Raw genomic sequence first — 26804 nt, 5'->3', positions numbered from 1 at the left:
TATCTTTAGACTAGGACAATGATAAACGAATGATTGTCTAGGACGGGCCAGGCGGGGACGCGCTAATAGAGTGAGTTAGATACATGCCCGTGTCCTGTCAGTCTGAGTGGGAGAGATGAGAAAAACAAAGACCTTGTCTGTCTCTGTGAGCTCGAGGTCACGGACTCTTACCCTGTCAAGCGGGTTATTATACACTAACAAAATTAGGGGTTCAGCAAGGGTTCTTCTAAGATCCTCAACGTTTTTTGAAGAACCTTAGGGTTCTTGGCACTGAAATTTGCCCCCAAAGGGTTATTCCAAGAACCCCATAGGAGGTGGGGTTCATCGAGGAACCTCCTTAGTTGTTGGAGGTTCTTGCAGGAACCTAACTGCCCAACTGAAACACTTGGATTTTAATTTGGAAGGACAGCAGGTGCAGGCACTTAACTGAAAATGTAAAGATCTCCTCGTGATCTACATTAATATTGTTTTAGGATGATATTTGTGCAAATCTTTCTAAAACAGAAAATAGACACAATCCAATGGATATCAATCAACAAAGCAGTAAGAATATGTAGGCTATGAGAATATGTTGAAGGCTCGCTGTATTGGGTGCAGATGACTGAACTGCTCACTTCTGTGTCTGCAAGTACCTGAACAAAATCCAAGGTATGAATACTGTCATGTGCATGTTTTGTTAATCATCTGTATAATTACAATTTTTTGGATTCACAGACTTCACCCCGTACACCTCTGATGAATATAACAAGACACCTGTTCAATCACCATGCACTGCAAAATCATTCTGGCTATGGATACGGAGAACATCAACACATTAACATCAACACGCCAGGGAATTTACCCACTGAACTTGGGGCTCTAATGGGAGTTTACCTCATATTTACATGTTTTATTCTGTTTGGCACTAAAATCATAATAAACACTGACAACTAAACTATTGTGTTATTGTTATGCATATTATTATTATTATTATTAATAATAATAATAGGGGAGGGAGGGGTAGATTAAACAAATTAACCCCAAAAGGTTTTTCAAAAAGTTCGAGGATTCATTAAAAGGGTTCTTCGGCGAACTTATAGGGGTTCCCCCACAGTTTCAATTTGAAGAACCCCTAAATGATACCCCAGGAACCTTTTCTTTTTAGAGTGTACACTGAGTGTACAAAACATTAGGAACACCTGCTCTTTCCATGACATAGACTGACCAGGTGAATCCACATGAAAGCTTATTGATGTCACCTGTTAAATCCACTTCAATCAGTGTAGATGAAGGGGAGACGGGTATAAAAAAAAAAAGATTTTCAAGCCTTGAGACAATTGAGACATGGATTGCGTACACTTTAAAAAGAAAAGATTCCTGGAGTATCCTTTAGGGGTTCTTCAAATTGAAACTGGGGGAACCCTTATAAGTTCTTCAAAGAACCCCTCTTAATAGATCCTCAAAGAACCTTTTGAAGAACCTTTTGGGGTTAATATCTGAACTACCCCCCTCCCCTATTATTATTATTATTAATAATATGCGCAACAATAACACAATATTTTAGTTGTCAGTGTTTATTATGGTTTTAGTGGCAAAGCAGAATAAAAAAAATCTAAATGTGAGCCTCAAGTTCAGTGGGTAAATTCCCTGGCGTGTTGATGTTAATGTGTTGATGTTCTCCGTATCCATAGCCAGAATGATTTTGCAGTGCATGGTGATTGAACAGGTTTCCTGTTATATTCATCAGAGGTGTACGGGGGTGATGTCTGTGAATCCAAAAAAATAGTAATTATACAGATATTTAACAAAACATGCACACAACAGTATTCATTACTTGAATTTTGTGGTAAAATACTGTTTTGATGATGGTTTTCATTCACATATCTTGTCCATAATGTAGAGGCCTATGGGATATTCATTGAAGAGGCAAGGGAGGAGGATGGTACACGTGATCTCCATAGCATACCAATAGACATACCCTTGTATGCCTCATCGTCTGTATACCTGCAGACACAGAAGTGAGCAGTTCAGTCATCTGCACCCAATACAGCGAGCCTTCAACATATTCTCATAGCCTACATATTCTTACCTCTGTTGATTGATATCCATTGGAGTGTGTCCATTTTCTGTTTGAGAAATATTTGCAGAAATTTGAAAAGACAATATCAATTTAGATCATACAAGGGACAAACCTTACTTTAAATTGAGGAGATCTTTACATTTTTCATTTAAGTGCCTGCACCTGCTGTCCTTTCAAATTCAAATCAAAATGTTTTGGTTGGGCAGTTAGGTTCCTGCAAGAACCCCCACCAACTAAGGAGGTTCCTCAATTAACCCCACCTCCTATGGGGTTCTTGCAGGAACCTAACTGCCCAACTGTTAGTGCCAAGAACCCTAAGGTTCTTCAAAGAACTTTGAGGATTATAGAACCCTTGTTGAACACCTCATTTTTAGAGTGTATATGTGCCATTCAGAGGGGAATGGGCAAGCCAAAAGATTTAAGTGCCTTTGAACGGGGTATGGTAGTAGGTGCCAGGCACACCGGTTTGCGTGTGTCAAGAATTGCAACGCCGCTGGGTTTTTTATGCTCAACAGTTTCCCGTGTGTATCAAGAATGGTCTACCACCCAAAGGACATCCAGCCAACTTGACACAACTGTGGGAAGCATTGGAGTCAACATGGGCCAGCATCCCTGTGGAACGCTTTTGACACCTTGTAGTCCATGCCCCGATGAATTGAAGCTGTTCTGAGGACAAAAGGGGGGCAACTCAATATTAGGAAGATGTTCCTAATGTTTTGTAAGCTCAGTGTAGACACTGGTAATAAACATGTTTACAAGAGAGATAACCATAAATCAATGAACCATGATGATGGTTACGATGTGGGATATTGACCTGACCATAGCAGGTTACGATGAGTATAAGATTTAATATCCATCCACTTCCTTGTAGGCTACTGTACAGGGCCTACTGAAAATCAATCCATTGAAAAAACATCCACTAGGTCAGTATGTTAAATCTACACTTTCCAAAAACACCATACATAAAAAAAAACTCTTTCAAAGCATTACTTTAATCATTTCTAAATAGGCTGGTGTTGAGTTTGCCCTCAGCAGCAGAATGCAGGTATAGTGCCAGCCTGGTTGGTGGGAACGGCTGTTGTATGATGATCATCCATCCAGCGGGCCCTGCTACAGGCACACCAGCTGGCCACTGCAACCCCACACCACTCCTGCTGCTATTCTCCACAGAAACCTGTACAGTCAAGATGGCAAGTAATGAAGGGCTACATTCATATGCAGCAGGTAAAGGTGAAGGAATCGTCCAGTCCCAGTACAGAGACAGCGGCTATTCTCACACAGTTCAGAGCCAGTGTCAAAACCATCCCCGCTGACGCAATATGACTAATGGAGACCATTGCATACAGGTACTTGACTTCCAAATGATGTAGCACTTAAAAATAGTGTGTGTGTGTGTGTGTGTGTGTGTGTGTGTGTCCGAATATGTCCGTCCAGTTAAACATAGCCGTTGTCCCTCTTGTGGTTAAAACTACTCATTGCCATTCCTGTCCTGCCATGCCTGGCCAAACACCAGCCGACCACCAGTGCCCATGCCAATGACCCTCTCCATAAAGTTGCATTGGCAAGGCAGCATCATCACCTGTTGATGAAGAGGAATGGTTATACTTCTACAATGGCCTATTTGTTTTACCACCATCTGTTGGGAGGGAAATATGCCAACACAATCACATCCAGTATGAATTTGTTTGGGTTTGGTGTTTAATAATGCTAACAGTGTTTTAGGATGAATCCAATTCACACAGGCTGATACATACATACACAGATGAGGATGGACACACACACACACACACACACACACGTATGCACGCGCACACCACACACACATACAGTTCCCTTAAATATCCAGTGTTCCCACTCACATTAACATATCTGCCAGTTGCAGTCTGACGCCTGAGACGACTTTAGCTCTCCGACAAATGAAGGGTAGAGAATTAGGTCTCTTTGTGCCCTGTGAGGATGGTGGGCACAGAGTTTGTGTGTGTGTGTCAGTTTGTATGTGTGTGTGTCTGTTAGTGCAAGACAGTGGTGTGTATGTAGCCTACTCCATGTGTGTGAGGCTGTGGGCAAATCCAGCGCCACAACCTTGACAGACTGAGCCAAGGGTAGGATGTTTTTTCTCTGTCTGTTTTAGAGGCTTCAGGACAGGACTGAGCTGTGAGCTTAAATCACAGCTGCACTGAAGGACAAGCACAGATGGACCAGACTAAATAATGTCTCATTCAAGCAGTGTGGAGGACACCCATATAGCAGCTTCCCATAATCCATCAGGTTAGTCAGCTGATCTAATGCATATACACACAGTGGCGATTTTAGCATGTAAATCTCTGTGGGCAAAAAAATAAAATAATGTGGGATGCATGCCAGCAAAGCCACGACACAGCACAATACATTAATTGCACTATAACGGTGACAAACGGTGCCCACAAACTGTTAGGGCTTATATAAAGCTGTCCCAACAGCAGTCCCAACACCTTACCACTGCTGCATCTGGCTATCAGCGGAGCCTTGTCTGGCAGCAAAACAGTTCATTCAGCCTCATTTACTGCCTTTAAAAAAACATAGCTGATATGGCTGACTTGCTTAAACAAATGTGGGTTCTACTGACAATTGAGATGTACAAACTATGGCATAAGGGAACGATGAGCCGATAAGAGTCAATCCATCAGTTTGATTAAGACATCAATGAGCGAGCTAGGATGGACGTAGTCAATATAAATATTTGTTCAGCACTTTTGAAATGTACATTGACAGAATTCAGAACGTGGGCCGTTCTTATAGTGTTCTCCCTGTACACCAAGTCAGAACCGTCGGATAAATAAAGGGGGCATATAAGCAGACAATGAAAGCTCTTACAATATTCAATGATTACATTTCTCAAAAACAGTTTATAGGCTACATGTGCACCACCAAGTCAGAATAGTAGGTGAAATTAAGAGACCAAATTATTAGGGTGAGGCACATGGGCTACTAACAACTTACTACACAACATACATTTAGTTTTACCTCCTTAGCTACAGTATACATATCTCCCTGGAATATTACATAATTTATGCAGCAGCATACAATACATTTTTGGACTCACCTTGTGCTGTGCTCACTTGAACAGGAAGGTGGCATGGCGGTACTTTGTGGGCAAATGTTGTCATCAAACTTTGTCATCAAAGTCTGGCATTCTCTGGATTTATGGTGCTTTCAAGATAACTGGGAACTTGAAAAAAAACAAGGTTGAATCATGATGACGTCAGTGATCTTCAGGTTGTAGCTCTAAAAGGAGGCCAGAGTTCCGGATTTACAATTCCGAGTTGGATGACCTTTCAAAACGTATTTTCCCCAGTCGGAGCTTGTTTTTCCTGAGTTCCCAGTTCTCTTGAACTCATTGAAGTCAGATTTCGCTGAACCAAGTTAACAGTTGTTTTGACTGCGGCACAAATCATGCTTCATTGACAGCATGGCCAATGTTGAATGTTTATAATTTTAAACTTGGAAAAGAGACCCTTAATCCCAGACTTGGGACCACACAGGCACTCCAATGAATAGAAGGCTAGTGATTTCTTTGCAAGGCTTGCAGTTAGCCACTGATTCCTTCTATACCATTCATTGCTGAATTTGCGATTTCCAACTTGTTGTGTAATGTTTATGTCCAATGGCCGATGAGCACCGATACGTATTATCTATAATTTCTCTTCATTATATCTCTTCATATGACAAGGATTAAAAAGGATTTGCCAGTAGATTGTCGACTTGATTCATGATGACTGCTTGCTAAGATTTAGAAAGTATGATGTTGACATGATCAGTCCAATCAAAGCTACTGTAGATATAACGTGATTTGAAGTCATTTTATCTGTGGCCAATAGCCTTCTAATGTAACTCTATGGCAGCACCCAAGGGGCTTGAATTTTGTCCCCATGAGTAACACAACACTGAGCTAATCACTGAGCCAAATGTGGGGTTGAACCCCCCCATGTAAGGACATAGTGTGTAAGCATGGTTTGAGTGTGTGCTAGCTGGACCCAAGTTTGTTACTAACACTCATTCACTGCAGCAGAGTGTGTGTAACAGTCCCTGGATGTGGCAAGTCAGCAGCTACATGAGTGGCGGTGAGAGCAACACAGACTGACATCTATAACTGCCTACAAGACACTCATGCAACACTGCACCGCGCTAAGTTACACAAACACGCACAAAAGTGTGTTTCCACTCGTGATGAAAACGCATAGGCTATGTGCTTTAAATCAAATCATGTGCCGAATACAAGTGTAGACTTTACCGTGAAAGCACATTTTTAATAATGTATGAATAACATGTTTGACAAACACACTTCAATTGCCCTTTCTACTACTTGAGAATAGCTTTCTGTCACTACAGCTAGTGGGGGGTACTAGGGAGGGGGCTCTGATGGCACAGTAGGGGGTTGGCAAAGGGCACACTGATCACTGAACCATGTACACACCGCCAGGAAACAAACTGGCGTGCAACACCTGCAGACAACCACCTCCTGTGCCCTGAGTCCAGCATGACAGGACCTGGGGAGGAGGAGGGGGTGGGGCGTGCCTACTGGGAAAGACATGCTAAAGGGCAAAACAACTAAGTTGTCAAGTACTCCTTCCCTTACTCTCCTTCCTCCCCCTCTCTTGCTCTCTAGTCATTGCCAGAGGGTTGTGCAGTGACAGGATATCCTATCAGGGATGGACAACTTTGATGGTGGTGGGGGGCCACAACAAATCTGAACTCATGAGAGCCACAGTTGCTCACGGGGTGTAGAGAATGTTAGCTTTAGAGCAACTGCTGCAATCCTACACATTTTGCCATGGGACAGAAGATTTTGCAATTTGTTAACTAATTTCATGCAATTCTGCTCATTTTGCCATTGGGCAGATAGGAAAATGAGCTGTTTTACAGCTAATTTCCTGCAAGTGAACACGTTTTGCCATAGGGTGGAGAGATGTTTTGTGTAGAAATCGCACCTTGTATATTCTAACTTGCAACAGTTGAGACCCAACTGGAGTTTCTAAAAAAGATTGTATTTTGTGGAAATTGATCCAAGGGCATTTTAAATGTGGTGGGGTCCTTGGGCAGCCAGTTGTACATCCCTGACTTATAAAATGCATTTGATACTGTTGCTGTATCTACATCATCATGAAGGCTGTTCCAGGCCATTTCTTCACCCAGCAGCTGGCGTCCATCTGGCTACACAGATCAAGGTAGTCTTCTCGACCATTTGTTTCATCCATTAGCAGCTCGCTATTCACCTGGGTATAAATATCCATTTTGCGCACCAATGATCGCTCTAAACTGCGCAAGCGCAGTAGCCACGAGACTGCAGCGCAGAAATATCAGTCCGCAGAGAGAAGCAAGAGATTGCTCTGGTAAGTTGAGTGATGTTCAATGGTCACCAACCCGATTGGTCAATCGCCAAACATTTCTGTAAAAAAAGCAACGATAAAGCCTGTTTCTGTTTTCTTTTTATTCGTCTCGTGCTGTTGACCCGCTGGCCAATCGAATGGCTCAGATGACCGTGTCTGCAGTAATGAAGCAGGCACAAAAAAAGCTACAGCAAAGTTGATACTGTGAGATTTCTAAACGTTTAAAAAACATGTCTAGAGAGAGACTGTCAACAAATACAGCAAAGAGATGCTGTTTTTATGAATGAGTTCATGTTTAAGTTTCTACTCAGCACTGTCAACTGTATTCAGCGCTACAACAAGCATTGCACCAGTAATTAATGAGTAGGAACGTATTAATAGGCGTATTAATAGGCTTGCGTTATTATTAGTGGGTTGGGGGGTTTTTTTATATCAAGGAATATTTCACTTTCTCTGTTCATAGGAGTAACAACATGAATTTGTGCACGAGGCAGAAATAATGCTGTGCGACTGGAGTTTTGTAGTCAGCTGGAAGACATTGTCCCTTTTTGGTCAGTGTCAGTGGAGGAAAGAGAGAGAGGAGAGATGTTGCGAGGCAGATCCCCAGTCTGCTGCTCTCTCCCTCAGCTGACTGACCATCGGATGCAGGCACCGTCAGCCCAGTAAAATAAAAATATTGAAAATGTATGCTCACTCCTCAAATTTTGAACTATTATTTAAAAAGATATCAGCGCAATTCAAGCAAAGCCAATATGCAGTGATAATGTATTGGGCCTATAGCTTTCTGCACAAACCTCATTGCTACAGTACTGTTTTTAATTGGTTAATGTTGCATAGGCTTACGTTTTTTAAGTCATGTTAAAAAAAAAAATCTGAGCGGTAGATCTCGGCATGCATGTCGATCTTGACTCAGAAAAGGTTGGTGGCCACTGTTCTAGAGTATTTCCTGTTAACACTATCAACGTTTCCCTTTACTGTGGCAATTGTGATCGACTCAACATTAGCCACTTTCAATGCAACATACTGAAACAAAACAAACTATGCAAGAGATTTTGTTGTAGGCAGAACGCATCGGAGTAAGATTCTATTGCACTGACAGCACTACTCAGCCGGAGTAGGATTCTATTGCATTGACAGCACTACTCAGCCTGTATGGTGCAGCATAAACAATCAGAGTTGCAGTAGGCCTATATGCAAATAGACCATTGCCATATATGGATCTGTGCCGTTTACTTTGAACTGGAATGTGTTTACAGCATGAGCAGTCATGAGTAGATGAACTTGTGAGATCAAAGCAAGAGCTGCATGTAGCCACATGCACATTTTGTTCATATCCTTTGCTAGTTAGAGAATTAGTAGCCCAGTTATAGATTATTTGTAGTCAGCAGTAGGGGAGTGATTGCTTCCAACAAGAGCACAAAACATGTCCATTTCTAGACACTTTTGAAAAGCCAGTCAGGTAAAGAGCTTTTGTTTTTGTCTTAAAGGGGCAGTGTTGTATTTTGAGACAGGTTTGAATAATCTAAGTAGCCAATAGGCAGAGTGTAGCATAATTCGTCTAATTCTCTGTAGTAATGGTATGAGAATAATAATGCATTTTTCTTTGTGTTGGTTACTTGCATCAAAACAACACAACAGCATTGTCAGTCACCTTGTCTGAACAACAAGTGGATAAACAGGTTAATGTCAAGCCCTGCGTGTTCTTTTTCAAAAGTCTCGACATTGAACACCACACATTAGCTGCTACTGTCGGCTGAATGATAGAACAGCTATTTCCATGTTAAAATGTTATGGGATGCATTTTCTCCATAGTTTTTGTATGGCAGGCCTCTCTGGTAGGCCTACATTATGATCAAGTAGCCTACTTGGGAACTGTTAAAACTGTAACTTAAAGAGGGTACCGCCTCAGTGTTCCCAGTAAACTCCCTGGAAGCTGTACAGAATTGTCCATGTTTGCGCTCAGCAGACCTGAAATTTGCTCAGTGCCGGAAAACATTTGAGGGAACATTGCTGCCCACCGTATATTCACCTCACCATTCTGGGACCAGGAGAAAATCAAACATCTGCTCTCTCCGACTATAAAGAATTAAACGGTTTTGCCTCGTTAATTTGCTTCCCCCCCCCCCCCCATTGGAATGGTGCATCTGTGAGTGTTCAAGGTGGCGTTCTGTGCGCTAATTGCTTTCAGAATGCATGGTGCACTCACCAACTGCCGCAGCGCTCAGCAGGGCTAGGCAGGCCTACATTCCTGTGGGAGACGGAGCGTGTCGACCGCAATAGCCGTCATCCATCGGTTATGATACGGTGACATGTTCGAGGCGAGTGTGGGCCTCTCTTTCTACAATAGCGTTTGATTTCATTACCTTAGGCTTATAGGTCGGTGGCTGATTGCCACTAAACGAGCCTGCCTGGCAGTTATTCCACCGCCAGGCCCATCGCAGCACGAGGTGGTATTACATCTCACAGGTGTGTACTTGAGGAGGAGTCGCTCATTAGGAGGAGAGATGATTATGGTACTACTCAGGTATGAAGAGATTTGGGATGGACTCGTCAGACTAAACCTGTTATGGATTTTCCTGCCTGTGAGGTTTCTAATTTCATGAAGCTCACTCCACCCATCACCTGATGGTGCCAGAGACTAGGGGATCATAAACTGTCTACCCAAACTTCCAGTTGACCTCTGCCATCAGGCCACCAATAGGTTGCTTGGGGGCAGGATACCAGAGTCCTGCCTGCTCAGGTCAGAGCCTCCTCAGTCTCTCTCCAAGTGGACAACGGTGAGTGATGTTATTGAAAAGTGTGCATTTACTGTTGGTTGTTACTATTGCTAGTTGTTAATAGTAGTTTATGCTACGTGGTACTTAGTCCTTTGCTGATGTCACTATCTCCTTATAGTCTATTATTGCTCTTGTGCCGTTACTGGTTCCGTCTCATGCGGTTTACGGGTATATTCATTCACATCTCTGCTCTGTACAGAAGCATCTCGTATGTCCTCTGGAAATAAAGTTCTTTAGCGTGTGGAACGCTCTCTGAGGTTGCCTTATTCCTCTGAACGGGAAAGTTGACAATGAATCACAGACCAGCCCAACTGGAGAACCGCTCTCTTTCAAAACCCCTCCGGGGTTCAAGTAGAAGGGGCACGAGGGCAGGAGAGTGGCGCATGATTCATGATACGCAATCAGACTCCCTCATTACCAAAGCAAATGCAATTAACTGGTGTGTGAGCAGGGGTTGCAAAGTAGCCAAGACCCCCATTTAGGAATCAAATATCCCATTACTAATGCAGCGGGGGAGGGGGAGTAGTCAGCCGGAATGGGGCTTTAACCAGTGACCCTGTATTGTTACAATGCGAGGCAGCACACTTCAACCTGTGCCATAGAAGTCCACTCCTCTTAGCAGAGGCCAGTTTAATAGGGAGGCTACACTGTTTGTGGATGCTCCCTAAAAGTTGAGACCAGCACCTGGGAAACTTGAGAACTGTTTAAATATATATATCTCTATATATATGGCCGATAGAGACAGTCAGCACTGTCAGTCTGCATCTCTGTCTCAGCTTCATTGGCGTGTGGAGACGGTCCCTGTGTGCCCTGGACACACACACAACGCAGGAGAGAGTTCTCTGTGTGAGTGTGTTTTTGGATGGCTATAAAGGGCAGGAACTACCACATGACACAACATTCACTTCACCTGAACTTTGCCTACCCCCATCCATCTATCCATCCATCCATGTAAATGTTTCTGACAGAGGCACACACTGCAGAGACCACAGGCAGTTAGCTGCCCCAGAGAACAAACACACATCACAGTACTCCACGCAATAGTTAGCTGGAGACTTCAGCTCACTTTTTAACTGTGAGATGAAGTTATTTGGTTGCTGAACTGCAGCGAGGGCTCTCTCTTTGACTCGGCCCTTGTTTGCCCTTCTCATACTCTGCTTTAGTAAGACCACTATCAGATCTGATTAGCTTTGCCCAGCACACCAGGGTCTATGGCCATCACCATTACCTCCACTCTGCTCCCCAGGGGGAAAAGAGGCCACCAGGCAGGCTGGAGGAGAGGCACCCTGACTGGGACACAGGGGCCAGAGAATCCCCTTCATTATTACCAGGGCAGTAGACTAGAGTTTACTCTGTCTCTCTCTCTCACAGATTAGTGTAACAGCATCCTAGCATGGCCTGGAAGTGTCAGGTATACGCAACATCACCTACATAAAACTATCACACAGACCAATAGAAATGGAGAGAGAGGGAGGCTGTTTGAGAACATAATTCACTGCAGTGCTTAATTGCAGAGGCAGATTGCAACAGAACATTTTCTGGAGAGAAACAACTCCAGACACTAGTCGACAACAAATAACACACAAACCCTATGTTGGTTTCACCGCCCACAGAGTTCGGCAGCTCTTCAACGCTTGGCTGCTCCTTACTGTCCTGCACACACACACAGTCTTCAGTAGAAACTGCAGTGGGCTAGAACATACAAACTGCAGCCGAACACGCACAGAATACTAACACAGGGAGAGAGAGAGAGAGAGGGAGAGCAAGAGTGCCGTTGCCGCACCAAAACCCATCCAAGCGTCCCATCTGAAACATCAGGATCTGACTACCAATCCTGCAAGCAGAGCCCACTAGAGAATCAAATACGGACTATAAAATGCCGAAAGAAGCCCTTTGGTATTTGGACATCTCTAACATTCCAGAGGAGACTCCTTCCACAGTCGGCTCCTCTTTCTGGACAGCTGGGGAGATGAGAGAAAGAACTGTCGGTCGTGGAGAGATTCCCAGCTGTGATTTGAATTTGATACCCAAGTCCAGATAGTTGGTAGACTGGTGAAAGCCAGATCCCACCATGTTATGCCCTCTGTCTTGTGTCAGAACCATGGAGGAAGGGAGGAATCCCTTTTGAAGTATTTGAACAGGGCCCTGAGGGAAGCCTGTAAATGATGTTATGAGAACGTATTTGCTGATACTGTTAACCTACATGATGGCCAGTAGTTGTTCAATCCATCTGTGTGTTACTGAGCTGGATGTTTTAGAAATGAGGATTGATCGCAGCAGTGAACTCTGACCTAGTATTGATTCAACAGAGCAGGAAGAGGATGTTCAAAGATGGAATGTTTCAGCTACCGCAAGATCCTCTATGTGAAATCAAAATAAAATCTTAACACCCCCCCACACACACACACTAGTAACATAACAGGAAAAAGCACAGGGCTAGATGTTATGGGTAACCACTTACTGAGTAGGGCAGCGGTGAAGAACTGGTACTCGTCCTCTCCATTGTCATAGTCCAGGGGCGTGTTGTACTCCTCCAGGGGTGTCCCCTCCAGCCCCTCTTCATCCCAGTAGTCTTCATCATCATCCTCCTCCTCATCGTCGTCCTCGTGGCCTACGGGTGTGCAGGTCTGCTGTTGCATCATGGCGTTACGGTTCTCATTCACCTCGTCCTCATCGCTAGGGATCTCCTCTGTGGACACAACACACGTGCAGACAGACAGACAGGCAGAAAAGCAGGATGAATAGAAAAAGATTACCTTTCACCTTTTTGAAAGGCACAATTTTTCTTAATGCCATTTTAAATATGCCAAATTACAGTAACAGCTGCTTAGCTAACATACCTAACAATTTCCTTCATCCTAACCTTCCCTGAACCCTGCTGTTCCCAATAACACTCCTATATTCCCAGAAGGTAAATTAACTCAAATGGAGCGAATATGGAGACTAAATGTGACAGAGGAACACTCCAAGTCATTCCCTCTGAGATAGTCTCATCTACTACCTTTGTGTCTGACTGCACAACAACACTACAACCCCCAGAAGCACTCTGAATATTCTGGAACTCCCCAGGTTCTTTACACTTGACTGAGGAATGCCAGCACAGCTGCCCCGCGGCATGTAGGGAAATGTAGTGATGATATGACCTGAAGGCAGAGTGAGAAGTCAAGCGAGAGAGAGAGAGAGGTCCAGAGGTGTTGAAACCTGACCATAGATGTGTAAAGCAACACACATGAACAGCTGAGGACTGATTCCTACCACATCCATAGCTAGGGTTAGTAGTGTCTTAATCTTCTACCATTGACATTATCCCTGGCCCTACCCAATGGCTTCCAAGAAGCGGGTTTGATTCAACAGCATTAGCATCGCTCTTTTCCTTTCCTCTCCTCCTCTCTTGCCTGTTCTCCCCATTCCCCTCTCATTTGTCCTGTCTCCTCTCCTCCTCTGTCGCCCGTTTCCCTCCTCTCACCGTTCTGGTCTTCCTCCGGTACCCCAGTGCAGGCCAGAAGGTCTGGCTTGTTGAGGCGGGAGGAGTAAAGGTGTTTGAGCCCCAGGAAGAGGAGCAGGACGCTGGGGACAATCTGAGCCGCTATCTCCTCTACCACCACCGGCCTGGAGGGTAGCTCCATCAGAACACTCAGTCCGATGATACACATCTTACGGTCATGGAGCCTGGGAGAGAGAGGAGTGGAGAGAGGGAGAGAAAATGAACTCCAGGTAGGTGGTGAATAAATCATGTACAGTGTACTTACTGTAGGAGGTATAAGTATTGCATATCCCTTATGTTTTTACACTGCTATAGGAAGAACACAGTGTGACTCAGCGATAACTAACAATATAGTCGATGAAGTGGACCGTATACAGTGTGGCTCTAGTAGTATTTAGGGCACACGGTTTAGGGCACGTTGTTCATCCACTGTGTACTTTATAGTGGGTATTGTATAGGGCGTCGGACGTAGGGCGCATGGCTTAGTTTATACACTTACCCCAGGAAGAACTCGGTGTCATTCATCCACTGGTTGATGAAGTGAGCGGTGATGGGCTGTGGGGTGTGGGGGAAGTGCATGTTGTCCAGCGTGTGGATGAGCAGGGCTGGGTTGTAGTAGAGAGCAGCGATGGCCACCTGCAGACACATGGTCCTCAGCTCACTGGACTTCACACCTCGGGTTAGCCGCTCCAACACAGCCTCCACGAACAACGGGATACACTGGAGGAAGGGGGGAGAGAGCGAGAGAGAGCAAACAAGAGAGAGACAACTGTGCCAAATCACATGGGGGTGGAGAGAGAAGAATCAATACAATATTGATAGCAATCATCCCTCACAACAGGAGATTGAGGGTATGGAAAGGGAAAGACCGTGCAAACTTGATTTGGGCTGAACTGGGACCACGTCTACCCTTAAATACTACCCAGAAGCCTTCGCGGTCCCTCTCACCTGGTCGATGCCCCTCCCCCGACACTGGAGGATGATGACCTCTAGCAGCTTTGCAGCGTGACACTCTGCATCCTCACCTGCATCACTGGTCAGCACCTACAGCACAGGAGTCAAAGGTCAGAACATCAGACACTTCATCAAACTCTACCTGAACACACACACACACACACACACACACACACTCACCTTTTTGCACATGGTGTATATGACCTCTAAATATTTGGGGTTGGACAGGAGCATGTCTGTATCCACGGTAACGTAGTTGTGCAAAAGAGGCATCATATCTGAAAGAGACCGGACCGTGATCGTCAGCATGTTTGGCCAGTATCAGCGTCACCATCATGCCAGTCGACATTACATTCACTGTGATATTCAATGTTCTCCTAGACAGGCGTGTAAGTCCAATATTCTCACTAACAGGCTGTTGTCCAGTGACTCAGTACTGTACCCGTGAAGTAGTCAAAGCAGTCGTGCTGGAAGACCTCGTAGAGCACAGCCAGTAGCTGCCACATCTGAGGGGAGATGGTCTGGCAGGTCAGCCCAAACGCCAGGGACAGAATCTCCTCGTAGAACTCTGGAGGGGAGAGAGAAGAGGAGGAAACAGATCACAGAATTTATGTTTCCCTTTGAGAGATAAACAATCTTCCACAGTGACCCCCCCACTCTTCTTGAAGGAAACTACCATTATACAGGTTATTAACACAGAGCTGTATTGTCTCCACACACACACACACACACACACACACACACACACACACACACACACACACACACACACACACACACACACACACACACACACACACACACACCAATTACAGGCATGAATGGTGCTTGGTCATCTGGGATTTAGGAAGCACAAGGGGAACATCTTTTGGTAATTAGACAGTGCTCATTGTGCGACGGAAATGGACAAGGTGTTATACAAGACAGGGGGGTAGCTCAATGGAACAGGAAAGTGAGATTAATATGGTTATTGTGTAATGTGTGTGTGAAAAGCACACACACACACACACCCACACACACACACCCAAAAAAGGTCACACAGAAGAATAGACACACACAGCAAACAAATGAGCATGTGTGTACACACAAAAACAGACAGTGACGTGAGCACACACACCTGCCATACCTATGATGGGCTTCTGCAGCACCAGGCCTATCACCTGTAAACAGATGCCCTCCAACTGCTGAGTGATCTGAGAGAGAGGGGAGACGGAGAGAGGGGAAGAGAGAGAACACGATAACGAGAAGAACGAGAGGCAGTCAAGAGGGTGGGAGAGGAAAGATACAGGCAGAAAGAGAAAGAGATCCCAGGCTAATATCTGTCTGACGTGGGGCTGGCACAATTAACGTAGGACCAACAGTTATGGATAAAATAACAGTCATAAGCGGAAAAATGTGGAGCGAACAGCAGACTCAAGACAGAACGGCAGGGCATTGGTACGGTTGAGTGTTTCAGCGGTAACATGGACTCGTAAACAACGTTATGAAACGTCGTTGCTCCTCGCTGAAATGCACATTGTTCACTCAAATGACGTTAACTGACGTGGCTCCACGGACGCCAGTCCACCCATCATGCCATCGTCGATTTTGAATGGGGACGCCCGTTCTATTCATTCTATTTCTATGGCGGCACACGCAGTCAGGAGCGGAGAGGAAACACGGTTATTACGGAGAGAACAGTCATTTGGCTGGCCAATTACCGCCATCCAAAATTCCATGACCGTCACAGCCCTAGTCTGACATAGCATTTACAGCATGTTCAATAGCACTGTGTGTTCAAACAAAGCAGGGGAGAGGGAGCAAATCAATCACCAATCATCACACATTCAACTGGAGCTTCAGGGGACTAGATTTGGAATAGGGTGAGTGTGTGTGTGTGTACATCTGTAGAATGTGTGAGTGAGTGAGTACACGGTTTGTCTCACCTCCTTGTGATCCTCCATAACAGTGAGTATGGTGTCTATGGTGCTGAGGATCCCCAGAGCCATCACTGTCTTGTCTTCACTCTCCTCATACTCTTCACTCTGTAGCACCTTGGTGAAGATCTCAGCCTGGAGACACACATACGCAGGGGGAGTGAAGGCTTTCGCGTGTTTCGGTTTGGCTGTGCTCGCTTAAAAAATACCTTCGCTTGAAAAACGGGGGGGGGGGGGGGGAGCGACAATAGTACTGTCTGTCCATTTTGAGACGCCATAGCCAAAATAGTCTGAATTAACCTAACTAAAAAAATGTCATGCCTAGGAGATCTGAGTCACGCAATTTTACATCTAACTATGTTTGGTGCAGTATTTCTCCGCTACCGAAGTCGGCTTGCCTCGAGAGAAAAGTGTTCACGAACAGCCGAAAAAACCCCTAGCTGAAGACCAATAAAACCAATCAAACAAACTGTTTCAGATAGGAAGCATGCCTTTACTTACGGACCGACGGACAGACGGACGGACCCACAGACCGACAGGTAAGATGCACTCTTGCTTCTCACTCTTAATGTAGGATCATACTGGTGAAGATCGTATACATACAGACTCTTTCACTCACACACACACACACACAGAGAGAGAGAGATACTGTTAAACAGTAGAGCAGGCCAGTGGAGGCGTACCAGGTTCTGGGTCATGTCGACGGCGATGACAGCCACTTCCTGGTTGTACTCGCAGATCATCTTCTGAATGACATTAGTGAGGTCATCGTTCTCCGTCTCCTTAATGACGTGGAGCAGCTCCTGCATGACAGGCCGGATGTAGGGCCTGATGTAGACCTTAGCTAAAGAGAGGGAGAGAGAGAGAGGGTTCAGAGTGTGTGTGGGTGTCTGTGCTAGCGACGCTTGTGCATTTGTGTAAGCGTGTGTGCACGTCCATGCGTGTGTGTGTGAACCTCAGACCTTGCTCCTGGTTGCTGACCAGTGTCTGCAAGGCGATAGCAGCCTCCACCTTGACGGGCATCTCCTTGTCTGCTACGAGGCCCTGTTTGACCAGCTCCACCGCATTCCTCAGGACCAACTCGTTATGGAAACGCAGCGGGCTGAACGAATGCAGCACCCAGCACGACTGAAGACAAACACAGGGTCACAAATCACTGATCTATATACCACATGGATGGGCATCGCTATCAGCGTGGAGCCGATCCACATTATGTACAAATCAGCACTGTCCACTTCCAGTCACCAAAATGTGCAGTGGTGCTTCCCAACACGATCACCAGCCTGAAGATGGCCAGTAAGTAAAATAGCAGGGGTGAGGAGGGTAAAGAAATGCAGAAAGGGGAAGGGGGATGTTTATTCAATATAAAACAGGACTGACAGACCATTCTGACTCACATGGATGGACTGTAGGGAATGTAGCACCCAACAGGACTGTAGGTATAAAGAGGGAAGGAGCCATTTTAAAGATCGAAGAACTGCTAACACACAATCACACACATCATTTAATTTTTTTACCTTTATTTAACTAGGCAAGTCAGTTAAGAAAGCAAATTCTTATTTTCAATGACGGCCTACCGGGTAACAGTGGGTTAACTGCCTTGTTCAGGGGCAGAACGACAGATTTTTACCATATCAGCTCGGGGATTCAATCTTGCAACCTTTCGGTTACTAGTCCAACGCTCTAACCACTAGGCTACCTGCCGCCCTACATGTTCTTACACACCCATTCTCAGCTCCATGAGAAGAGTTGGGTTAGAGGGGCCCTGGAGTGAAAGCGCGTGTGTGTGTGTGTGTGTGTGTGTGTGTGTGTGTGTCTCACCCTGGCCCGGAGGTATCCCAGAGGGGAGTTGAGTAGAGGGAAAACGTAGTTCTGTAACATCAGCTCCATCTGCTCCCTGTACACCCTCTTCTACAGGACGACAACAGGAAGAGAGGACTCAGTCACAGATAGACTAAACAGGCCATAAAACAAGAGGGGAAAGTACAGACACACACACTGCTGACCTTCAGGAGGAGTTCGGCCAGTGAGCCGATGACGTGCAGCGCCCCATCCTTCCTGCGGGGGTCAGCAGAGGGCTCCATCATGATCTGGTGGCAGAACTCCATCATCTGGGGAAGAACCTGGGAAGGGGTGGGGGGGGCAGAGCAGTGATGCAAGTCATATCAGAGAAGACTCAGTTAAGGAAATTAGGAAAGTAAGCTATTTAGGAGTGCTGGGTAGTTTTTGTTTGGTTCTCCACTCACCTCCTTCCTCTTGCGGGCTGCTTTACACAGGAGGCTCTGGGCGGCGGTGGCAGGGAGGGCATGGTCATCATACACATCTGGAACAGAGAAACAAACCCAGCCGAGCTCACAATTTTCACTATGTCTATTCTATGGAAGCCATACATTTTCAAATCTAACATGTCATTATGTATACTGACCATACAATGTCCCACTACCTCCGTAACTAGGAACGTGTGTGTACTCACTGAACTTCATGCGGATGTACTCGTATGGATCCTCCTGCCACAGTTTCTCATCCTCGTCTTTGTAACACATTAGAGGGAAGATCACCTCCTGGCTGATGGTCTGTGGAACACACAGTACACACACACACTCAGGTTAACTACTAAAAGTGGAATTGTAACATCGTTTTCAGAAGCATAGCAGTATTCTGATTAGCTCGATTACTAAGTATATAAAACAGCTGATCTAAATGCTGACATAAAGATTAGACAAATTGAACTTTGACCATCACCTGCCACATACTGTAACTCAATCCAAAGTTGTAATGTCACAACTTTATAACAGACACACCACCATAATAACAATGTGTAATTTCACACATAATCCCACATTTGTGATGGAAAACCACTATATATATATATATATATATATATATATATATATATATATATATATATATATATATGGGGTACAGGTGTAGTGGTGTCTGTCTGACCCGCCTGCATGTGCGGCTTCATGTGTTTCCAGGTGAGGGAGTGAGACAGGCCCTGGTTCAGGTAGTTAAGAGACTTCTGGAGGACGTGAGGCGTGACATACTGCTTCTGACGGTGTTGGTCCAGCACCTTCAACAGGACCTGAAGGAGACCACCCAGAGACGAGGTCACATCAGATCGTACGGTGTCAGACTAAAACAGAAGACTACTGCCACACACACACACACACACACACACACACGATGTCATATTTAGAGTGTTACAAACTCTTACCTGTTGGATCCCTACAGCGTAGGTCTTCAAGAAAAAGTCTGCAAACTCAAAGTACTCCTTTGTCACGTTGCCTGGGCTTCCGTACCTACCGCACAAGTACAGAACAACATGGTTAGACTGAAAAAAAAAATCCAACGATCCACAAACACACAAACATATTCACGTCAACACACAAATACATCTCCCGTGCCCCCTCACCTCTCGAACAGTCTGGTGACGATGTGTAGGGCCCACTTCTTACTCTTCCACCACACCAAGTCAGGACGGTCGTCCTCATCCACCTCCAACGTCTCCTAGCAACCACACACACACACACACACACCCAGAGGTTCGCTACTCCCCTTCAATAAAAAGAGGTCGAAGAATTCGCAGAAGGCAGGTCTACACAATGAAGAAGGATGAAATTAAACTTACTGGGGGAACATCTCTGTCCATAACAGCTCTGAGGACCTCCATCCACTGGGTAATGACTGTGTTATTAATCAGCTGGAGAGGCAGGGAGTACTGCAGGAGCAGAGTAGAGACACGCTGGTATTAGTATCACACAAAGGTGCACACGCATGCCACGTGCAGTCAGTCCACAGACACTTGCACGCACAGTCAGTCTGTCGGTCACGTACACACACAGTCCCTTCTCTCACCTGTACGAGTGCGTGGAAGATCTTGAGGATCTGTTTCTGTATGAGGACGGAGAAGATGGTGCCGTCAGGCAGTAGCTGGGTGATGAGCTGCTGTATACGGGGCAGGAAGATCTGCATGGCTGCTAGCAACGGATCCCTCTCGTCCGCCTTCTTATACCTGACACACACACACACACACACACACACACCAGCAAAAGACAGCACGCAGACGTGATATCGTCGACAACAGGCTGGGTGCAATGACTGAAAAATGTAAATGGAATAATCATTTATATCATTCAGCTTATACACTAGAACTACTAAACTAGGACTGAAAATGGTGGCTCAAAACACAGCATCGTTACGACTTGGTCACTAGTGAGAGTGACGGGTCCTCAGGTGGGACAAACAGCGCCGGTTGGTTGACTCACTCGTATGTCTTGACCAGCTGGTAGAGGGCCAGCAGGCTGCCGTACCAGCTGCTACTGTTCTGAGACTGCAGGTACAGGCCGATCTTATCCACTATGGCCGTCCAGCGCCCAGGGAAGTCGTGCTTTATGATGGCTCGCAAACACACTGTCAACTGGGCCCTGGGAGAGAGAATACACACACACATACATCAGCATTGTATTCTGTCTATAACATGCCATCACTAAATGATCCTCCCATCCCTCTTCATTGGGCACTTGTAGTCACAGATTATCTATACAGTCAAGTGACCCGGTTTCAAAGGCTCTAGGTAGAGCAGAGGACCAGAGCAGGGCACCACCTGCCCTGAGTATCAGGCTAAGAGGTAAGGGTTAGTGGGTTAAGGGAGGTAAATGAGGTTAGGACCCACCGGATAGACTCGGGACACTGGATAATGCCCTCCACGATGTTGTCTCTGATCTGCGTGCGGTCGTTCTCGTGGATGTTGAAGGGGAACACCACCTCCCCTAGAGAGGGCTCGCGGTCCTGCCAGTACTGGCTCACCATGTTCTTTAGGTAGATGGCCGCTGGCGAACAGAGATCACTCAGACTGGCAAGACTGACACAATTCTACCTTACAATTCATTCATTCATTCAGTGTGCCAGTTTCCCGGACACAGATTAAGCTTAGTCCTGGACTAAAAAGCATGCTCGATGAAGAATCTTCATTGAAAGTGATCTTTTGTCCAGGACTAGGCTTAATCTGTGTCCGGGACGTCGGTCCAAAGTGAGACTATTATCAGTGTTGTTTATAGTTGTTGCATTGGTCCAGTGATGTTTTAAAAACAGCCAGATGCAGGTCTTTATGTAATGTTCTGGGGCAGGGTTTTTACCTGCTTGGCGAACAGGGAACTCCACCTGTTCAGACACAATGATCTGGAGCAGAGTCGGGGCGAAGTTGATGATCTTGTACGACTGGAACACACAAAATAAGACACTGCTTTTTAAAATGAGCTCAACCCAAATAGGACCACGTACAGTCAAGCGCCTGACTACTTCAGCGGTCAGTTTCACATCTAGAGCACACAGTGAGCACAGTGGTCAAAACCATTATATGACGACAGAGCGGAGTGTAAGGAGGTGGATTCCCCGGTTGTTTGTTGAGGTCAATACTAACTGAAGAACAAGGAAAATACAGAGCAGGTGAAGCATGTAGCCTATTCGCTTGCCAGACCAGTTATCAGATTTAAGGTAGTAAAAAAGAGCCATGGTCTGTCAAAGATATAACCAGCAAACAACAATTAAAAAAGGAGGGATATTTTGTACCGAATGCTTTCTCTTTACCTTGCTCTTTCTTTATCTCCCTCTATCCCTCCTCCTCTCCCTGTCAGAACTGCTCCTCCGCTGCAGAACAGTCAGCGTTCTGTCTCCAGCAAATTCTCCTAATTTCACTTGGTTGCGTCACTGACTGACAGGCATTTCATACACACACCAATAATTTGTCCTGATTAGAATTCACCGGTCAAATCCAATGAACCGTCAAAATTGTAAACTTTTACTATCGCTGGCTGAAATTGCTGCAATTGTTACAACGTTTCAACTCGCGCGTGACGTCTACAATGACAATCCAATCGGACACTTGCTAGCTACATTGTTTCACGATCAGCCCCATCTCCGGACTGTTGCACAGTGTGCGCACACTCCCTCACAATTCTATTGTTCTCCGGTGCAACAGTTTGTGTTGCCAGTTACATCACATGTCAATCTACTGTTTCGTGTCCTACACAATAAACAGAGAGATGCAAACATAAGTCCTTCTATAACTTATCATTGATCCCGAAACACGGCCTTATTGCGATCCAAATCATAAACACGGACAACCCTTTCTGGAAATTGGTTCATGCTGACCGGATAACAAAAACAACAAAGTTATTTTGGGCATCCACCCACCTGATTGAGTTCGTTTTCAGCCGCTATCCGGAGGTTGCGATCTATCGTCCCTTTCAGGGCTTGAATTATACGATTGGGATCCATAATGTCAAATCCAGGTCTAATCGAGTGGTAATTTCTATGTTTCACAATCACATATATGAACTGCTCCAGATTCAGCAAAGCGTTATGGAACTGCCCTAGCCCTGCCCCATTTTACCGGCAATCAGCAGGCGGTGGACGCAAAGCAATGTAAATAGTGTCGATTTACGGTAGCACTTCTTTCTTCTTCTCTCTGTAATAGGTATGGACAGTGCAACGATTAGACTTTACTGCCACCTTAAGAGCTGGAGTGGTCATGACTGAAAATATCCCTTCAGTCAATCATTTGTGGTAACCTTTGATTTGACGTGATGTTTCTTAACCAGAGGCGTAGGCAAGGGTGGGCCCACTGGGGAGCCAGGACCACCAAATTAGATTTAGCAACAACAAAACTGCTCTTTACTTGTCAGTGTTTCAAACAGGCCATTAGTCTTTTTACGTAAACATGCAAACACCATCATATAGAATTCATAGCAAGCAGTGCACTTAGTCCGATTTGATGAAATATAACAGAACAGATTAACTCACGGGATGGGTGGCCAAAAAGAGCATACTGAAAGCCACACCCCCAATAACCAACCAATATGACTGCATTGAGGCATGTCACTGTGCTTCTATGGCTAAATACACCATGCCACTGCCTACTTCGTTTGTTCATTTGACACAGCTGCCACCTTTTGAAGAAAGCGTGGAGTGAGATTTGCTATGTGAATTTCATTGCCCCCTGGCGCAACTCCTAGACAGGGGGAAATGTTACTATTTTAAAGCTAATTTCCTGCAATTCTATGTATTTTGACATGGCTTAGGCCTATGACCAGGGTAGAAAATATATATTTTTTAAAACACAGGTCAGGCGTATTCAGAATGCGTTGAACATTAAATGAACACTCAAAATTGGACGACTTGCTACTTTGCAATTTTTGGTGGGTGAAATGTAAAGTATGCCAAAAAAATGTAAACACTTTTTTAGGTGGTTTGACACTTTATTCAGACAGTAATGAAATCAGATAGGGAGACAGGCCAATGCTAGAAACGGTGGGAAGGTTGGAAGCAGGGATTAATCCCTGTTCTCAGGTGGAAAGTAGTGTGCAACATGTGGCAGGGTGTTACCGCTACATCAAGATTTTGGCCAGGACATTTTAATGGTTGATGGCAGTGGGTCTCCTTGTCCATATACTACTTTCAAGGTAAGGACGCCACAGACTAGTACACGTCCCAAGGCCTGGAAATGATTGATTTCCCACTCCAGGATGGAGAAGCTGACTTCATTATAGTATGGGGATTCTAGTGAGGGGATATAGGTAGCACCCAGGAGGGCATTTCTCCGTTAAGATCATTTCCTTTTGAATTTCTAGCCAAATGTAAAATGTTCCTGTTTTGATTAATTTAATAGAGTGATTTAGGTCTGCTCTATACAAAATTAGCATACCCTGAGTCCCTTCCCTGTTTCACAGCTGGTAGTTTGGTGGATGGGACTATCAGCTCTCTGTAACCTAGAGGGAAACCAGTGGGTCCGTCTCCTCTATACCATGTTTCTTGTAGGATGACAATGTCTGTATTTCTGATTTCTTTGGTGAAATCCAGCTTCCTGCTCTTTATGCCAAAGGCAGATGACCTCAGCCCTCGGATATTCCAGGAGATAATGAAGGCTTTTCCATAAAGTGTCCAATGTTGTTGGTCGTTTGGTTTGGGGGATGTTGATTGGTTGGGGTGGGGGTGTGGCGCTGTGCTCTGGATGTAAGTCCTCTCGGCGTGAGTCCACTATGTGTAGGTCGAGGGGGAATTTGTTTTAGAGAATTTGGCAGTATGTCCAACCGGCCCCACAACGTATAACCATGCCAGTCCAGGACCTCCACATCTGGCTTCCTCACCTGCGGGATCGTCTGAGACTCAGACAGCTGATGAAACTGAGAAGCATTTACCCTTTATTTTAGCCCATTGTTAAGAATGAGAATTGTTGCACTGATCATGCCAAAATAAATAGATAATATCTCCTTAAGACAAGTAGACATTAAATCTGCCACGACACCCAAGCCAAATGTTTTTATATTTATTGTCCCCTTCCCTCTAGAATCAAACTCACACTTTCGGGTTCACAATCTGTTTAACAAAATGTACATAGCTACAAATCAGGTCACCCTACCAAACGTCCCTGCTAAAACATACTGTAGGTCTGGTGCTGCCTTTTCGCTGTCAGAGCCTAAATGCCAATCTCTAAATCGACTTTAGTACATGCTGTCTAAAGGTTGCCTTGTGCAATGGGGACGGGAGTAAAAACATAACTTTGTTGACAATACTGTACATAAAACAGAATTACTCTTTTCACAGTTTCATCAACTGAGTGGATAACTTTCTTGATCTCCATTCAACTCCAATCTTGAGGGGCGTTTCTTTAAAACATCCATCCAATCCCTTACATAACTAGACCAGTCATATGCTACAATGTGCCGCAGTTCACAGTGCTGTGGCAAGACGAGACATGACAAGAGGTTACGCACGTGATATTAAATTGCAGGCGCAGATGCTCCGATTTCAAAACAATTTGGAGCATAGATGAAAAGTTAACTCGCCGACTATACAATGGACGAAATATTTAAATAAAATCTGTACTTTTCAATGCGTGAGATAAGAGGTGTGTGGTGAGTGCGTGAGAAGAGGGTCAAATGCATAGTTGGCTGGTCTGGATTTAGCGAACAAGACGGCAAATAATCCTGTGCCCTTATCACAGTCAACACCTCGTTTTTAGCTTTAAAAATAATACATTCTCTAAGCGCAAAATGTGTAGAACAGCATGAGATGAGCAATAAAACTGCACATTTCCTCTATGCCCCTGTTTTACAATTTCCTGCAACATTCTCTCAGCCCTTATTCAACATTCTATTCTCGCTTGTAGAGTTCGTGAGAGGAAACTTTCCTGATTCAAACGCTAGTTTCTGCCTGAAGTAGAATTCAATGTAATTTAACGTCGGGCTTCCAGTCTACGCTCAGCCCTACTTATAAGTAGACTACACTTAGTATAACATGGGTAGCCTTCACAAAACACATTTTATTAGGATATTTTAGTCCTCATTCGGACTCATCTTTAAAGAGTTCTTAACATTAAAATACATGAATAACATTGATACATTTTCTTTGTCGACAGTGTGGTCCTTGGGGAACCGATCTATACATGCCTGTAAAACAGAATGGTGGTGGGGAGTTGGTATTATACATTAGCATAATACAGCATATACTCTCATGGTGTTTCTGGTTGGAATGTAGACAACCTGTACGTACCATACTCAATGAGTGACCTGTCTGGTGAGTATGCAGGCCATGGAAGAACTGCCACATTGTCACCTTCCAGGAATTGTGTGCAGATCCTTGCGACACGGGGCCGTGCGTTAGCATGCTGAAACGTGAAGTGATTGCAGCGGAAGAATGGCACGAGAATGGGCCTCCGGATCTCGTCACGGTATGTCTGTGAATTTACATTGTAATCGATAAAATGCAATTTTGTTTGTTGTCCGTAGTTTATGCCTGCCCATACCATAATCCCACTGCGACCATGGGACACCGTTCACAACATTGACATCAGCAAACCACTTGCCCACACAACGCCATTCACGTGGTATGCAGTTGAGTCCAGTTGGATGTACTGCCAAATTCTCTAAAACGGTGTTGGAAGCGATTTATGTACACAAGTGTACCTGTTTAATGATTTATGGTTAAGCCATTACATCATGATGTTTAATCAGTTTCTTGATATGCCACACTTGTCAGGTGGATGGATTATCTTGGCAAATGAGAAATGCACATTTTAGAGATACGTTTTGTGCATATGGAACATTTCTGGGATATTTATTAGCGCATGAAAAATGGGACCCAAACACTTTACATGTTGCATTTATGTTCAGTGTAAATACATTTAAAACATCACAGCCTACATATCAGTATATACACACACAAAACAATCTAGGTTAAATAGGGGAG

At 44.9% G+C, this 26804-nt stretch overlaps 1 protein-coding gene across 1 annotated transcript; it reads right to left on the bottom strand.

Annotated features, from left to right (window-relative positions):
- Window positions 1–12112: 12112 nt before the first annotated feature.
- LOC106609311 (importin-8) lies at window positions 12113–22965 on the bottom strand. Its single transcript, XM_082977218.1, has 24 exons — window positions 22752–22965; window positions 21695–21776; window positions 21232–21388; window positions 20825–20983; window positions 20415–20571; window positions 20188–20277; window positions 19972–20066; window positions 19774–19858; window positions 19507–19641; window positions 19030–19129; window positions 18803–18879; window positions 18563–18679; window positions 18378–18467; window positions 17519–17684; window positions 17240–17400; window positions 16566–16691; window positions 15767–15833; window positions 15083–15208; window positions 14821–14918; window positions 14635–14730; window positions 14186–14406; window positions 13669–13871; window positions 12635–12891; window positions 12113–12163 (listed from the first exon to the last, which is right to left on the bottom strand). Exons 1-24 carry the CDS (start codon window positions 22833–22835, stop codon window positions 12113–12115), a joined length of 3000 nt encoding a protein of 999 aa, XP_082833344.1. The 5' UTR covers window positions 22836–22965.
- Window positions 22966–26804: the final 3839 nt, after the last annotated feature.

This window comes from Salmo salar, chromosome 07 (assembly GCF_965601325.2).
Source record: "Salmo salar chromosome 07, fSalSal1, whole genome shotgun sequence".
Taxonomy (NCBI): Eukaryota; Metazoa; Chordata; class Actinopteri; order Salmoniformes; family Salmonidae; genus Salmo; species Salmo salar.
The sequence above is the reverse complement of the archived record's forward strand: the minus strand, read 5'-3'. Positions and strand labels throughout refer to the sequence as shown.